General features: G+C 52.3%; 1 protein-coding gene across 1 annotated transcript in view; it reads left to right on the forward strand.

The window, feature by feature from the left end:
• LOC137454422 (zinc finger protein 420-like) overlaps positions 1-13,299 on the forward strand; it is a 148,024-nt gene that overhangs the window by 111,674 nt on the left and 23,051 nt on the right. The window contains exon 6 of the mRNA XM_068164462.1: positions 13,174-13,182. Within this exon, the coding sequence (XP_068020563.1) occupies positions 13,174-13,182 (9 nt within the window). The remainder of the gene's footprint in view (positions 1-13,173; positions 13,183-13,299) is intronic.

Genomic DNA, 13,299 nt, shown 5'->3' on the forward strand with positions numbered 1-13,299 from the left:
ATAGACTCAGGAAGTTGCCATGCCACGCAGCTGTGCTTCTTCCCTGGGGCTGCCCTCACCAGCCCTGAAGATCATTGCCACGAGGGCCAGCCCCATCCCAGGATCAGCCCTATCAGCCCTGCCAGGCCGACCCTGCAGGACCCCTCCCTGCCATCCAGAGGGAGCCACCTGAGTCCTGCAAAGGGAGCCTGCCTACCAGGAAGCCTACATTCCATCCCCTCTCTGCTGCCGTGGGAGGGAGAAGGTTGCCTCCGCCATTGCTGTCCAGGTCATCCCAGGAGCCAGCCCTGGCAGCAGCAGCCTGCCAGAACCTAACCTTGCTACAAACAAAGGACACAGTGTATCTTCCACCTGCTTCCCACTTACTGACATTCAGTTCAAAGCACCTGCATCTAGCAGCACATTTCTATTTCCAGTCTCTGACACATTGTAATACCTTTGTATAGAGTTAAGCAGCTGTCAGCATCTCGTCGAGTTGCCACCTGGTGGACAAGCAGCAGAATTGCAGACTGAGTTACATTAATAGAAATTAATTCTGTAAGTATTCTAATTGAGTCCAAATTATCAATACTGAACCACTTCTGGGCTGTATTTCACAATCATGCACTAGAATATGGATATAAAATAGTGACTCATTGGTTAGTGATAATTTTATTAATTAGTACTAATTAATATTTTTATAAGTCATATTGCATATTAATAAATTAATAACCTCTTCATCACACCAAGAAATTTAATCTCTTGTCCTGAACCTTGGCATTTGGAAGGTGGAATGTCTAACCCCCTCTTGGTGGGCTCATAGAATGGGAAGTGTCTCCCTCTCTTCCCACCCAGTTTCCAGCAGTGGGGGAGTCTTCCTGGGGTCTGAATTGAAAATACCACACCTCACAATACAGACTGGGCCCCTCCCATCCTCTTTACTCAGTCCCCTGCTCTAACACAGTGGATCTCAACCCCTCCTGCACCTCATGTCTTAGAGCTCATCTCCTTCCCAAACCCACTCCTGACCCTGACTCTGCCCCCATTACTCATCTTGGCCCCAGCCTTTACCCTTGACATTTGTCCTTTGATCTTAACCCCAGGCCTCAACCTAGCCCCAACACAATCCCTGCCCCTCAGAGCTGGGCCTCACCTGAGCACTGCCCAGCACTCTCAGCAGGACATGAATGAAGGACACTCATTCTAACTGTTAGAAATTTTCCCACTCGTTAGAGTAGCTTTCAGCCATAAAGAAAGGAACCATTGAGCTTGGTGGAGCTGGAAAAGGCCACCCAAGGGGGTCACATTTGGCCTGACAGTGCCAGGGTTGGTGTATTTCTGTATCCCCTGGTGCCCACTGGTTACCGGCATGGGGGTGAATATGCAAGTGAGGTAGAAGCTGCAGCTGAAGCCCTTGCTGCAGCCTGTGCAAGTGAAGGGCTGTCACTGGTGTGGGTGCAGCAGTGCTGGCTGAGGGTGACCATCTGGGTGATGCTCTTACCTCAGGCAGCTCAGAGGTGCAGCTGCTTCTGAGTGACAGAGATGTAAGGGGACTCTGTGTGACTTCTTGCAATGGAGGCATCTGACCCCTAACTCCTGTGTTGAGTCCCCTGGCTGTAATGCTTATGGGGATGACACCCCCTGCTACCTAACCACCCCCCTCTGGCCATGCAACTGACCCTTGACCACCTAGAGCTCGGGGGGTTGACCCCCTAAATTCCCAACACAGACAATGACCCTCAAAACCCCACAAGAGGTGACATGTGGTGGAGAGGAGGGTCTGGGGGGATTGAGAGGTGCTCAGGGGTCAGCCAGAGACTGGGGTCTTGCTGCTGTTCCAAAGTTGGGTTCCTTACTCTCTGGGCAGTTCCAGGGGGCAGATTTGCAAACTCTGCTCTTGCCTAGCCCAGAGATTCAGGGCTGATAAAGAGAAGGTATGGCCCCAGTCAGAGAGAAGCAAAGGGCTCAGAGAAGAGGACTGAACTGCAAGGAATAGCTCAGTGTTGACCAGGGTTCTACAGGAGATCAGGCAGGGCTCCTGAAGATAGGAGGTCTTCTGTGGAGACTCAGCTCCTTGCCCAGCAGACAACCAAGAGCACAAATCTGCACAAGTGAGAAGCCTGCAGGCAGCCTCTCCCAGGCCTTGGCTGCTGATTCCTCCTAGTGCCTGCAGGTTCCTCCCATTTGCTGCTCAGGGCTCTGCTGCCTGCAATTCTATTGGCAACTCTACTGCTCTGGTCCCTGGTATCCTCCCTCACCCTGCTCACAGTGCCCACCCCACCCACTGAGTGCTCAGCTCTGCCCTGCAAGCATCTCCTGCCACAGGGCTCTGCCCAAGGGTGACTCTGTGCTGTCCACTCCTCAAGAGAAGATGAGAGAAGACCTAAGGAGACAAAGAAGGGGATGTGCACATCCCATTGATACACATGAAGGCTAAAGAGCCTCATTTCAAGGGGTGTTGTTTCCTTCTCTCCCTGATCAAGTCTCTGAGATTATATTTTGGAGGAATTCTGACCCAGCCCCAGAACCAGTGCCTGGGTGAACACTGACTCCAGCTGAAGATACAGATGAGGAGCATGCTGTTAAGGGTGCTGTGTTTTGGATTTGTTACCCAGGCAGTGCTGAGAGCAGACTCTGTCCTCACTGCATGGATCAGCTGGGCAGACACCAGTGGAAACTCTGTGTATGATGTACACCACTTACCCACTCCTCTCTTCCTCCTCCTTGCAGTAAGGACACTCACCATGGCCCAGGCACAAGCTCCTTGGGACCAGGTACTGCTGAGATCCACTGGAAGTGCTGAAACACCACAGAACAAGGCAGGCTAAGCTCTCTCTTGTTTTCCAGGGAAATGAAAGGTGCAGCAAACCTGCCTGAGGCTGGGACAGCTCTCCTCAGGTGGCTCAACTGCAGTCCATGGCAGAGGAGAAAATGCAGACTGGATGCAGGTAGTCAATGGATCTACTCACCAGGAACTAAATGAAATGAGAATCTTCTACACCCATTCTACCAACCCAGAGCAAAAAGATTGTAACACAACAGCCCAACCAAATTCAGGTTGTTGGTGTAACTTCACCCTGACCAAACCCATCATTGGATTTTGTATTTGGGATTCCATGGACAGTCCTAAAAACAGTCCCCATGCACCCCACAGGACACTGTGCACACAGACCATGTCCATGGATCCTGATATAGGCTGGGCAGGGACTGGCTTGAGAGCAGCCATGAAGAAAAGGCCTTAGGGATGCTGGTGGATGAGAAGCTCAGCAGGAGCCAGCAGTGAGCACTTGCAGCCCAGAGCAACAAAAAGAGCCTGGGCTGTAGCCTGTAGGTCCATGTTGATCAATGACTTAGTTTGCCATAGAACCAATCAATGGGAACCCAAAAAGGGAGTGGGAATGAAATGTTGAGATGACCTTCATGTCTGTGTGAGACCCTGGAGGTGATGAGATGTGCAACCAAACCATGTGAGAAAGGATGGGAGGGAAAAAGAACCAAGTGCTGCATCCTTGAAGCACATGGGAAAGGCAAGTGGGGAGAAGAGCCCCTGTTCAAATCAAGATGCAACAGGGAGCTGAGTGGGGATAGGCTGTGGGAAAGGGGAGTTGTAACATTCACCTGTGCCTGAAGAAGAAGCCACAGGCTCTGCAGGTCTGGGCCCCTTGGCTCCCCTTACAGCCCTGGTCCTGTTCTCAACTGATCTGTTAGTTTGCATCTTAGCTCATGGGGCTGGAACCAGCTGGGCCTGCACCACAATATTTGTCACAGTTCTGGAACACCACCACAGCAATCAGTTCAGTTTCTGTCTGTGTGATGTCTCTGTAATCATTGGCTGTGATTGGAAATTCTCTGTGCCAATAACTCCTCACCAGGATGTGTCTTTGCTCACATGTTGTATGGTTAGCTACAGCCTACACCTGTTGGAAAGAATTTCACTGCAACCCAACAACTCCTCCAGCACCCTGATTTCATCATCCTGCTACAACCACCAGGAGAAGCAGGACAAAAGACTCTGCCCAGAGTCCACCATGACACTGAACAAATCCATTGAGTGCTAAATGTAACCAAGAGGAGTGGAGAGCACTGCTGGTGGGAAGTGCTGTTTGGATGGTGTCCAGCAGCAGCTGGGACACTGCCCCTGGTGTCACAGCCACTGTGATTTTCCTGCCTGCTCTGCTCTCTGCTTGCTGTTCCACATTGGTTTGTAGTTAGTTAGGAGGATGGCCAAGCAAGTCACACTGCTGCAGACATTTCCCACCATCAGTGTTTCCTGTGTGCTTTGTGTCACTGAATGACATTGAAGAAGACTTTGGAGGCTAAGAAACCACCAAATTTCCTTCCCATTCTGATTGGATGATGACATTCTGTGTTGAGAGGCACAGAGACAAGAGGCAACCACACAGCCACACTCTGGCTGAGAGAAATGCACTCAAGTCACAGAGCAGATTGTGGTGGCACAGTCCCCCTGTCACTGGAAACCTACTCAAGACCTGATGTGATTCCCCCTCCCCCCTTGCCTAGGCCATGAGCTAGCCCAGGGTAAGCCAGGTATGGATCAGGACAGACAGAAATAGAGCCCTGAGAGGTGTCCTTGCTGTGCTGCACCCTCGCTCTCCCAGACTTGCACTGCTCTCCCTACGGCTTGGGGGTTGGTCACCTCCTGCCAGCTCAGTGCATCTGTGCTTGGATCACAGCCAACAGGCAGCTGATAGAAAACATTGGAGGTCAAAACCTTCAGGGTCTGTGCAAGTGGCAAAAGATCCCAGGATGATTCAGCATCCAAGGTTCTCCAGATCAGAGAAACACCTGATGAAAGTCAATGATCTCCCCCTCTGAAAACAGTGACCCTAAAGCCAGAGCCTTGGAGCTCTCCTGGGTCACAGCAGCTGTGTCCAGCATCTCCCCCACTCACACATTCCCCAGGCACAACCTGCACCAAGGGCCAGCACCAAGTCAGACTTCTCCAGGCTCAGTTCTTGTGCCCTAAGAATGCCAAAGCCTTGTGAAGGTTTGTCCTGAGCTCCAGAAGAAGGAATTCCAGGGCACCCTCTGCCAGCTTCCTCTCCACCACTCTGTGTCTTTGGACAGACACCTTTGCTGTCACCAGGGACAAGGTTTCTATCTTGCACTGAACCCAGCCAGCTCTGTCCCTGTATCTTTGTGCTTGGTGCTTCTCTCCAGGCACAGCCATAGAAATAGATTTGACTTCAGGATCCCTTGCAGTCAGTCAGGGTCAGCCTTGTCCTTATCCACTCTGTCGTTCAGAGGCTCTTGGATTAGAACACATTCTGCTGAATCACCTTGTAAGCCCCAGGTGGGCAGTGACAGCAATGGGGAGGTTGGGGAGGGTGAGGAGCAAAGTTGTCCACTCAATGTCAGACTGAAGGACAGATGTTCCTGCAAGTGCAGATGTCCTGCTGAGACAGCCTGGGTCAGTGTCACTTGGGGAATTATCATCTCTGCTCTGAACTGAAATGGAGTAAAATATTTTATCTTTGACATACAAAATTGAGCTTTGTGAGGTGCATTTTGAAATCCTGAAGAAGATTGCAGAGACACAAACATCTCCTCAGGGCACTTGGGACTCATTGCAGGAACCTCAGGTACTGAGAGAAGACTGAAGAAACTTCTTCAGAAGTCAGAAGGAAAACACAAAGTGCCTTGAAGCACTGATTGGCCCCACTGAGGGGCATTACCAACAAAGCCTCCCAAGGGCTCCTTAGAGCAGCTCAGTAGAGGCCATGATTGCAAGCAAACAAAGGCAAAGTGCAGGAGAGCAAACTCTGGGTTTGGTTTATGGAGCAGAAAGGCCAAATCCTGGCCACAGTGCCTGGGCAGTCAGATCCAGAGAGTCTCAAGATAAAGTTTCCTCTCCCTGGCCTTGGTGGCAGAGACAACTGCCATAGACAGGAGGAGAAAGACCTCAGTCCTGTTGAGTTTTCAGCCTTGCAGGTGGTGCTATATTGCCCTATGCCTGCAGCTCTTTCCCCTCATGCTCTTGACACCCATCTTGCTTTCCTGGCAGCTCTCACCATGACATTTCTGTACCCTCCCTGCTCTGTCTCTACTCTCCATGGCCACTTCTTGAAACACAGAGCCAGGGCCTCTTGGATCACAAGGATCCCCTTTGAGTGACTTTTCTTTATCCTCACCTCCTGTGTGCTCTCAGGAGCAAGAGAGGATCTGCCTGGCCTCAAACCAGGACACCTCCACTCTGAACCCTGAAATTTGCACACTATGGAAGTTTTCTTCCCTTCACACAACCACCAGAAGCTGCATCATCCCCAGAATTCAAGCAGGTGCACACTGCATCTGTAGTGCCCTGAGCTTTGACTTCAACCAGCTCCTTCAGTTGCTCTTCATCAGATTTATTCTCCAGGCCCTTCCCCAGCTCCTTGCCCTCCTCCGCCCTGGCTCCAGCACCTCCACATCTCTCTTGGATGGAGATGCCCAAAACTGGACACAGCACTCGAGGTGTGGCCTCCCCAGAGCTGAGTCTCAGGGGACAGTCACCTCCCTGCTCCTGCTGGACACAGCATGTCTGATCCCAGCCAGGATGTCTTTGGCTCTCTTGGCCACCTGGGCACACTGCTGGCTCCTATTCAGCTACTTGTCCATTAGCATCCCCAGGTCCCTTTCTGCCAGACAGCTCTCCAACCACACTGCCCCTGGAGCATTGCTTGGGGTTTTTGTGCCCCAAGTGCAGGACCTGGCACTTGGCCTTCTTGAATCTCCTCCTGGTAACGTTGGCCATGGATCCAATCTGTCCAAGTCCCTCTGCAGAGCCTCCCTACCCTCATGCAGATCAACTCTGCCACCTAACTTGGTGTCATCTGCTGACTCACTGCTGACACACTCTGTCTCTTCACCAAGGTCATCAATAAAGATGTTAAGCAGAAGTGGTCCCAACACTGAGCCCTGAGGAACACCACTTGTGACTGTCTGCCATCAGCCAGATTTATCTCCACTGAGCACCACTCTTAGGGCCCTTTCACCCAGCCAGGGCTGTATCCAGCAGAGCATTGCTCATCCAAGGCAGGAGCAGCCACTTTGCCCAGGAGAATTCTGTGGGGAGCAGTGCCAAAGGCTTTTGGAAAGTCTAGGGAGACAATACCCACAACCTTTCCCTCATCCAACAGTCACTCCTCCTGTCAGAGGCAGAGATCAGGTGGGTCAGGCAGGACCTGCCCTTCATTAACCCATGCTGACTGGGCCTGATCCCCAGCTTGTCCTCTTCAGGTCATGTAATGGTGCTGGAGATGCTCTGCTCCATGCCCTGCCCTGCTACCCAGCTCACACTGCCAACTCTACAGTTTCCTGGATCCTCCTCTCTTCCTTTCTTGGAGCTGGATGTCATATTTGGTGCTCTCCAAAACCCTGGGACCTCCCCAGTGAGCCAGGACTCCAGGTCAATAATGGATAGTGGCTTGGCCACAGAGATGTTCAAGTCCCTTCCTCATCCTCCTAGCCTCTGTTGGACTCTCTCTAGCAGATCTCTGTCTCTCTTGACCTGGGAATGCAGTTTGGACAGGAAGGGCCCAGTCTGTACTGGCTTTCAGCGTGTCCTGGCACAAGGCCCAGTGTTACTGGGAGAGGCCATGGGGTCAGCTTTTACTGGGAGGTGTCAAAGACTTTACTAGGAGGCACCAGGGGCTCCTGTTAGTACTGGGAGGTAGCCCAGTCTATTCTGGGAGTGGGACAGGGGAGCAAGTTAGCTGTGACTGAGAGTGAAGTCTGAACTGGGATTTCTACAAGAGGCTGAAGAGTGAACTGGGATGTGTCCAGTTTGTCCTGGGAGAGAGCACAGTGTGTGCTGAGAGGAGGTCTGTGGATGCACTCTGTATTGGGAGGGAATTCAGTCTGTCCTGGGAGGGGCTCAGAGCATCCATTTTGCACTTGGAGAGATCCAGGTGGTACTGGGAGGGGGTGAGGGGATCCAGTTTTACTTAATTGAGGCCCAGTCTGTCCTGGTATGATAGAGTCATAGAACGGCCTGGGTTGAAATGGACCTCCAAAAGTCATCCAGTCCACCCCCTGCGCAGTCATCAGGGACATCCTAAACTAGATCAGGTTGCCCAGAGCCCTGTCCAGCCTAACTTTGTGCATTTCCAGGGATGGAGCCTCAACCACCTCCCTGGGCAGCCTGTTCCAGTGTTCCATCACCCTCATGGTGCAGAACCTGCTCCTCACATCTAATCTAAATCTGCTCTGCCCTAGTTTGAAGCCATTGCCTCTGCTCCTGTCCCTGCAGGCCTTTGCAAACAGTTTCTCTCCATCCAGTACCCTTCAGGCATTGGAAAGAAGTTATTAGGTCTCTCCAGCTCCCTCAGCCTGTCCTCATAGCAGAGCAGCTCCAAGCCACATGATCATTACTGTGGCCCTGCTGTGGGTGTGCACCATCAGCTCCATGTACTTCCTGTGTTGAGACTTCAGAGCTGGATGCAGTATTCCAGGGGAAGTGCTGCAGCACAAAGTGGCAGGATCCTCTCTCTCCATCTCTGGCCATGCTGCTTTGGATGCAGCCCAGGCTGCCATTGGCCTACTGCACTGCAGGATCACACTGCCTGCTCCTGGCCAGCTTCTCCCCCACCAGCACCCCCAAGTCCTATACCTCAGAGCTGATTTCTAACACCTCCTCTCCCAGCCTGTATTGATAGTGAGGATTGTTCCAGCCCAGCTGCAGGACCCTGCTCTTGCTCTTGGTGAACCTCATGAGAGTCACCTGGGCACCACCTCTGCATCTTGTCCAGGTGCCTCTGGATGCCATCCTGTCCCTCTGGCATATCAACAGCACCACTCAGCTTGGTGACATCTGCACTCTTGCTGATGGTGTCTCCATCCCTTTGTCTAAAGCAGTGATAAAAATATTAAACAGAAAAGGATGGGATGAGTAGAATCAGATTTTCCTGGGATAGGGTTGGGGCTAAACTTGTTGATGTTAATGGGAGCCAGTTTGAAATAGGAGATGGCCCAGACTGGACTCTGATGTGATTACGTTAATGAGTTGGGACTGTGACAGGGTCCAGCCTGTACTGGAAGTGCATAAGAGGATTAAGGTTTTATTAAGACAAAGCCCAAAGTACATTTGGAGGGATTAAAGAGATCCTATTTGGACTAGGACAAGGCCCAGACTGTACTGGGAGGGCATGAGGGTGTGCAGTTTGTACTGGGATGGATGCAGTCAGTACTGGGAAGGGAGCCAGGGGATATATTCTGTGATGGGATGGGACCCGAACTGTAGAGGAAGAAGCTAGCTTGTCCTGGGATGAGGCCACATCTGTACTGGGAGGGGTTAAAGGAACCATGTGTAGACTGAGGCTACTGGACTGCAAGGGAGTCAGGGTATCCAGTATGGACTCTGAGTCAGTGCAGTGTGAAATGGGAGGGGTTGGGGTATGAAGGCATGAGGAGACCTCCTGTTCTGATGGCAGTGCTGCTCTGGAGCACAGCTCTGGCCTGTCCCTGCCTGCAGTCCCAGCACTGCCACACAGTAGCACAGTGCCCAAGTGGCCAAAGCACTCAGGCCTTGTCTCAGCACAGAGACTCAACAGGAGAGAGTTGGATGGGAAGGAAGAGCAGCTGAAGACAGCCCAAGCTCTGGGGCTGCCTGGCACTGCTGCTGTGCTGGGACTCTGCCCCTCCAACTCTGCACACAGGCACTGCCCTGCAGCTCCACAGAAGAACTCAAGGAACAAACTCAGAGAAACAACTCCCTGCAGGGTCCTTTCTTGTGTTAAACACACAGGGAGCACAGCTCCTCCTGTCTGCAGCCTCTGGGTCACACCAGACAGGACAACACTGAACCAGAAATGGTCTGAAGAAAGACATTTGTTTGGGAACATTCTTACAAGGGGAACAGCACCAGCACCAGCCAGAACTTGAGCAGACTGGCTGGGCCTGCACTGAGTGACATCAGAACTGCTCTGCAGGAGAAGACAAAGAGTTTATTGCTTCTCAAAGCATCCAGGGATCAGTTTGTTCAGGGCAGCCTTGAGGTCCTGGTTCCTCAGGCTGTAGATGAGAGGGTTCACTGCTGGAGGCACCACTGAATACAGAACTGAAACAACCAAGTTCTGGGATGGAGAGGAAATAGAGGAGGGCTTCAAGTAGGCAAATGAGGCAGTGCTGAGAAACAGGGAGACCACAGCCAGGTGAGGGAGGCAGGTGGCAAAGGCTTTGTGGCGTCCCTGCTGAGAGGGGATCCTCAGCACTGCCCTGAAGATCTGCACATAGGACACCACAATGAACACAAAAACCACAAAGACTAAACAGAAAGTGACCACAAGGAGCCAAAGTTCCCTGAGGTAGGATGAGGAGCAGGAGAGCTTGAGGATCTGGGGGATTTCACAGAAGAACTGGTGCAGAGCATTGCCCTGGCAGAGGGGCAGGGAAAATGTATTGGCTGTGTGCAGCAGAGCATAGAGAAAGCGACAGGCCCAGACAGCTGCTGCCAGCTGGAGACAAGCTCTGCTGCCCAGGAGGGTCTCATAGTGCAGAGGTCTGCAGATGGCAATGTAGCGATCATAGGACATGGTGGTGAGGAGAAAATACTCTGCTGAAAGGAAAAAGAGGATAAAAACGACTTGTGCAACACATCCTCCATAGGAGATGTCCCTGGTGTCCCTCAAGGAATTAGTCATGGATTTGGGCACAGTGGTGGAGATGGCACCCAGGTCAAGGAATGAGAGGTTGAGGAGGAAGAAGTACATGAGGGTGTGGAGGTGGTGGTCCCAGGCTATGGTGGTGATGATGAGGCCATTGCCCAGCAGGGCAGCCAGGTAGATGGCCAGGAAGAGGCAGAAGTGCAGGAGCTGCAGCTGCCTTGTGCCTGGGAATGGCAGGAGGAGGAAGTGGGTGATGGAGCTGCTGTTGGCCATCTGCTGCCTCTGGCCATGGAGACCTGTCCAAGGAGGGAAAGGCAGTGACAAGTTAGGGCACACTTCTCTCAGCCTCATTGTAACCTCCTTCCCTGAGATGCATGAGGAATGGATCAGCTCAGTCCCATCACTACTAACCCATGGCAGAGTTCATCACAGCTTCAAATACAGAAGGGACCAAGCATTGCCAGGAATATTCCTCTGGAGTCAGAACAGAAAATTACCAACAGCCCAATCCCAGGGAATGAGAGTCCCATGGAGAGGTGGAGAAACAGGGACCAGGCCTGCAGTGCTGCAGAGACGCTGAAGGGAAGAGAGAAAGGCAGAGGGGCTGGGAGTGAAGCCTTCTCCTTACCCAGCTCTGCTCACTGCTGCTTACAGGATGGAACTGAAGGGCTTTGATCCTCCTTCTGTGTGCACACTCCAGGAGCCTTCAGCTGAGCATCAGCTGCTGAGATGGAGATGCCTCCAGGAGCTACAGCTGCAGTGTCCTGCACCCATAGTCTCACTGTGTCTGTGACCACATTGACTTCTCCTCAAGTGAGCTTTCTGCATCCTTCCAGTCCTGGCCACCTTGAAGCTCTCTCTGCCTTCCTCATCTCCATGAGATCCTCTGGCAGTGTCCTCAGCCCTGCTGTGCTGTGTAGAGAAGATGCTCCTGGCCAGAGCTGTCTCCTTCAGCACTGCCTGCTTGCCAGCAGCTCCTTCCAGCCCAGGAGTGCGGCCCAATTGGGCAGCAGAGGACCAGCCCATGGTGTTTTAACACCTCCTTTGTTGGCATTTGGTGCCCTTTAAACCTGAGGGACTGAGAAGAAGATGATGAAACCTCTCCAGAAGTCAAAGTCAGATACAAACTCTGAAGTTTCTTCTACTCTTAATGGTTCCCAGTGAAGCATACTGGGAAAGGGTCCCCAGGGTCTAGTCAGAGCAGAAGGAGACAGAGGATGCAAGGGAAGCATCACTGGACGCACCGAAGCATCTCCAGGCTGTGGTGAGAGCAGAGAACTGAGGCAGTGCTGACAGGTCAGGACAAGCAGCTCAAGGTGGCTCTGCTGCTGAGGAAACCTGGAGGGGTTTCATTGATCCAAAGGGCCAAGCCCTGACATCCAGCCCCTGGCAAGGCAGATCCTGTCCCTCACCTGTGGCTCTGGGCTCTGCTGGGGGCAGTGGGGAGTGAGGGTGAGCAGTGACCAGGGTAGGACCTTGTCAGGATTTGCTGTGTTTTTTTGCTGAAAAGGAATGAAATGTTCCTTTAAAAGTACTTTTTATCAGATGCTTTGTACAACAAAAACCTCTCCAATTAGCTGCAGAAACTTTGGCAATAATTAGAGCTTCAGCAGTATTTAATGAGCCCCATGGAGTATTTGGGGCTGATTACATCATCCTTAGCTACTGTCAGGAGACTCTGCCAAGCTACTGCCAAGAAGCCTCTCAAGAAGTCCAAGGCAGAAGAAAACTCCAAAGTACCTTGAAGCACTGATTGGCCTCACTGAGGCTTGTTACTGCCAAAGGCTCCCCAGGGACTCGTTAGAGCAGCTTGTTAGAGGCCAGGATTGCAGGGAGACAAAGACAAAGTGCAGGGCAGAAAAACTTGCCTTTGTTCTAGGAAGCAGAAAGGCCAAGCCCTGACCACTGCCCTTGGACTAGTAGAGCCCAAAAGCCTCAAAGCAAAATTTCTCCTCACAGGCCTTGGTGGCAGAGGCAAGTGCCAGAGCCAAAGGGACAAAGACCTTGGTCCTGCTGGGCCTCTCAGCCTCACCAGAGCCCTTGGCCATTCTCTCCTACACTGTCCCATGCCTGCAGCTCTTTCCCTTCAGGCTGCTGACACCAATCTTGCTTCCCCACCCATCTCTCCCCCTGTCATTTCCATCCCTTCCCTGAGCTGTCTCAGCTCTCCCTGCCATTGCCTGACACCTCTGGATGGCCTCATGCATAGCAGCTCCGCCCTTTGAGGGATATTTCTTTGGCCACATCTCCACTGTGAACCTTCCAAGCTGCACTTTGTGGAGGTTTTTGTCTCTCCCCACTCCCCAGAAGAGTTCCATCCTCTCTGAAATGACTCTTCAGCCATGTGCACACTGCTGTGGCAGTGCCCTGAGCCCCCTTTCAGCAGGCTGAAGCAGCCCAGGTCCCCCAGCCTCTCCACAGGGATGTCAACCCCCATCCTGCCAGATCTCCTTTGTAGTGTCTTGTGGTGGTGAGAGAAAGTTCAGTTCTTCCCCCCCTCCCCCCCCCCAACATGAAGAAACCATGGCTAACTCAGTCTGAGAAGCAAAAATATGAATAAGCTGGGATTAGAAATGCTCTGTTCAGCCAGAGCAGGGAGGTGACTGTCCCCTGGGACTCAGCTCTGGGGAGGCCACACCTCGAGTGCTGTGTCCAGTTTTGGGCACCTCCATCCAAGAGAGATGTGGAGGTGCTGGAGCCAGGGCAGAGGAGGGCA

Source organism: Melanerpes formicivorus, unplaced genomic scaffold (assembly GCF_026170545.1).
Source record: "Melanerpes formicivorus ecotype bairdi unplaced genomic scaffold, bMelFor1.0.p_v2 SCAF_80, whole genome shotgun sequence".
NCBI lineage: Eukaryota > Metazoa > Chordata > Aves > Piciformes > Picidae > Melanerpes > Melanerpes formicivorus.